Here is a 3990-nt window from a genome sequence, read left to right on the forward strand (position 1 = left end):
TTTTCATGCTGGCAGAATACTGCCCAAGAGGCGAACTGCAAAAACTAGAGCAAGAACTCTGGGGTCTAACGATGAAGGACTCCGATATTGTTGCTTACACTGCCAGATTCAGTGACCTGGCTATTATGTGTCTCGGGATGGTCACCCCGGAAAGTAAGAAAGCGAAAAGGTACATCTGGGGACTATCTCCCCAGATCCAAGGAAATGTAATAGCTGCGAATCCACTTACTTTCGACAGTGCCAAGCGTCTGGCATACACACTCGTAGATCATGGAGTTCATCAAGGCTTCATGAAATCCATTCCTGAGCAACCCAAAGAGAGTGGCAACAAAAAGAAGTTATGGAACAAAAGGAATGGAAAATTTTCTCAAGAGTCCTCAAAGAAGCAAGAAACTGTGGCAGTTCACGCTGCTACTGTTCCTGTTGTTATTCCTGCTTCTGCTCCTACCACTGTATCTGCTACTCCAGCACCCCCGAATCGATATGCTGGAACCTTGCCAAAGTGTAACAAGTGCAACTTCCATCACACGGGAGCTTGTCGAGAAATGCACTATTAAAACTGCAACAGGAAAGGGCACATCGCCCGTTTCTGTAAGGCGCCGACACAACCAATGTCCCAAGTCCACAGCGTAGGAGTAAGCCAGGTTTGTTATGGGTGTGGTGAAACTGGACACTTCAAGAGAGATTTTCCAAAAGCAAAGAATGTTAGCGGTGTGGAAAAACTATTGGCAATAGGTCACGAGGAGGCAATAGCAGATCCTACTGTGGTTACCGGTACGTTTCTCCTCAACAACTCTTATGCGTGCATTCTTTTCGATAGTGGTGCGGAGAAAAGTTTGATTAGCCATAAATTTAAACACCTACTTAAACAAAACCCCCAATCACTAAAAGACACATTCACCGTAGAAATGGCGAACGGAAAGACAGAGAGCACTAACGACATATTCATAGGATGTACCCTCACTCTAAACAACTACTCTTTCCAAATTGACCTTATGTCGGTCTCAATAAAAATATTCGACGTTATCATCGACATGGATTGGTTAAGTCCTTACCGTGCTGATATTCTATGTTATGAAAAAGCCATTCGACTTAATCTGCCAAATAGCGAAGCCCTCGTCATTTATGGCAACAAACCCGACACGAATCTTCAAATCATTTCCTACGTCAAGGATCAAAAGTATCTTCGTAAGGAATACTATGCCTTCTTATCTCACGTGGTAGATAAGAAACAAGAAGTAAAAGACATTGAGAGCATTCCCAAAGTCTGTAACTTCCCCGATATTTTCCCCAAAGATTTCCCAGGAGTTCCTCCTGAACGCCAAGTCGATTTCCGAATCAACTTGATTCCCGGAGCTACCGCTGTAGCCAAATCCATGTACCGTTTAGCACCAGCAGAAATGCAGGAACTATCCAGCCAACTAAACAAACTACTAAGCAAATGATTCATTAAACCAAACTTCTCGCCTTGGGGAGCACCGATATTGTTCGTGAAGAAGAAGGATGGATCATTCCGCATATGCATAGACTACCGATAATTAAATAAGCTCACCATCAAAAACCGATAACCTTTACCTTGAATCGATGATCTCTTCGACCAACTTCAAGGAGCCAGTTTCTTCTCCAAGATTGACATGAGATCAGGATACCATCAGCTACGAGTCCAGGAGGAAGATATTCCTAAGACCGCCTTCAGACGTCGCTGCGGTCACTATGAATTCGTAGTAATGCCTTCGGTTTAACATATGCACCCGCAATATTCATGGACCTGATGAACCGTGTGTGTCGACCTTACTTAGACAAATTCGTAATAGTTTTCAATGACGACATTTTAGTCTATTCCCGAAGTAAGCAAGAACACAACCAACACTTGCGAAAAGTCCTAGAAACCTTAAGAGCAGAGAAGTTGTATGCAAAGTTCTCAAAGTGCGAATTCTGGATTCGAAAGGTGGATTTCCTAGGTCACGTGGTTAGCGAGGAAGGGATACATGTAGATCCCTCCAAAATAAAGGCAATCGAATGTTGGGCGACCCCAAGAACCCCAACAGAGATTCGTCAATTTCTAGGCCTCGCTGGCTATTATAGAAGATTCATTCAAAACTTCTCTAGAATTGTGAAACCTCTCACTGCTTTGACTCAGAAGGGTGTAACCTTCAACTGGGAGCAGAAACAAGAAACTGCTTTCCAGACACTAAAGCGAGCCCTATGCAGTGCCCCAATCTTATCCCTCTTAGAAGGGATGGAAGATTTCGTAGTTTACTGTGATGCGTCCAATCAAGGGCTAGACTGCGTTCTTATGCAACGAGGAAAGGTCATATCCTATGCCTCAAGACAACTTAATGTTGGATTAGTGTCTAAGTCCGTAACTATATTTGGTATGTACTTGACCCGAGTGTGCATGGTCCTTTTGGGTTGCCTTCACCAAAGCAACTTGACAAGGTAATTTGATATGAGAGAGAAGATATTATGGTTTATTAATATATTATAAGAATAATATATTAAAGGAGAAATCATATTTATTTAATTAGTATTAGTCATAAATTAATTAGGAATTAATTTGGTGACTAAAAGAGATTAATTAAATAAAGGGGTATAAACTGTCAAATGTGTGATAGTTGAGTTTTGGGCTGAGAAACCTTATGGACTAAGGGGGAACGAAATTATGATGAGGGATCATCATATTTTCGTCCAAGGGCCTCATTCCAGAAGGTTCCTTGGGCTGCTTGGTGGCTAAGCTATCCATTAGGGTTTAGACTGAAACCCTAGCACCCTATAGTATAAATAGATGCCCTATGCTTCAATTTTAGGCCACTTGATTCCAAGGGAAACCCTAGGGCCGAAATTAGCATCCTTCCCCTCTCTCTCTTAATTGCCTTCTTGCTTCAAGGTGTTTGTGAGCCATTAGAGGCACTACAATTGTGGTGCTTGCTTTCAAGAGTTCAAGAGATCAAGGAAACTAGTTGTTATTGCAATATAACAACAAAGGTATGTCTTCTACACTTCTATATGATTTTCGAAAATTATAGAAGCATGCTAGGGTTTATTTTGTGTTCATATAGTTGTATGTCTTATAGTGAAAACATAGATCCAATTAGGGTTGCATGCACACATAGGATTGTTTGTATAAAACCTATCAGTGGTATCAGAGCCTTTGGTTTTTGTTTTCAATTTGATTTGATACATATTATGAATTTGACAAATTAGGGTTTATGGCAAGTAAACCCTAAGGCTTGGTGGTTTTCGAAAATAGGGTTAAGAAACCCTAGTTGGCGATTTTTGTAGGGTTCTTAAACTTTTTTGCCTAGCCTCCAAATTTCGAAATTAGGGTTATGAAACCCTAGGGATTTCGAAAATCCCTTGCCCCCCAAGACAAGATCCCAAAATTTTAGGGATTTGGATAATGCCATCTTTGTGATTATCAACTTAATTGTTTAAACTAGATAATTGAAGATCTTGAATTATCCTTTCCATAAATTTCGAAATCTAGGGGATAAAAAGGATTAGGATAAATTAATTGTTTAATTTTATGATAATCCTTCATGATTTAATAATTTAAATTAATTGTTTAATTTTGATAATTATTAAATCAAAGATTTTTGGTGTTTAAAATTTTAAATTAAATTGTCTAATTTTCGAAAATTTTAAATGCAACAAAGACACTAGTATTTTAAAATGTTTTAAAATACACCCTTATACAATTATGATATTATAAGATTAATTATTATATATATGTATAAGAATAAGCTAGTCTTATCGCTAGTAGGCCTCATTCACGAAGCCAGTCTATAAGGTGGGTATAAGGTTGCTGCCTATAAAATGGCGCTTAATGGATGTACACTCACATCTACCGCTTGCTTGACTGGTGGAGGGTCGTTAGCCGAACGGATAGGATAGGGCACTTAATTCCTCATTATAAGTATAATGGAAATATTAAAGTAACTACATTGTTTTACAAATTCCCACTCTTAGTTACTTTAGGGTAAAATGTGA

The 3990-nt window shown here is 39.3% G+C and overlaps 1 protein-coding gene across 1 annotated transcript; it reads left to right on the top strand.

Annotated features, from left to right (window-relative positions):
• Nucleotides 1-1034: 1034 nt before the first annotated feature.
• LOC145111835 (uncharacterized) lies at nucleotides 1035-1445 on the top strand. The gene has a single exon (XM_079048079.1). It carries the CDS (start codon nucleotides 1035-1037, stop codon nucleotides 1443-1445), a length of 411 nt encoding a protein of 136 aa, XP_078904205.1.
• The last annotated feature ends 2545 nt before the right edge of the window (nucleotides 1446-3990 follow it).

This window comes from Lactuca virosa, chromosome 5 (genome assembly GCF_052849685.1).
Source record: "Lactuca virosa cultivar CGN04683 chromosome 5, Lactuca_virosa_CGN04683_v6, whole genome shotgun sequence".
Taxonomy (NCBI): domain Eukaryota; kingdom Viridiplantae; phylum Streptophyta; class Magnoliopsida; order Asterales; family Asteraceae; genus Lactuca; species Lactuca virosa.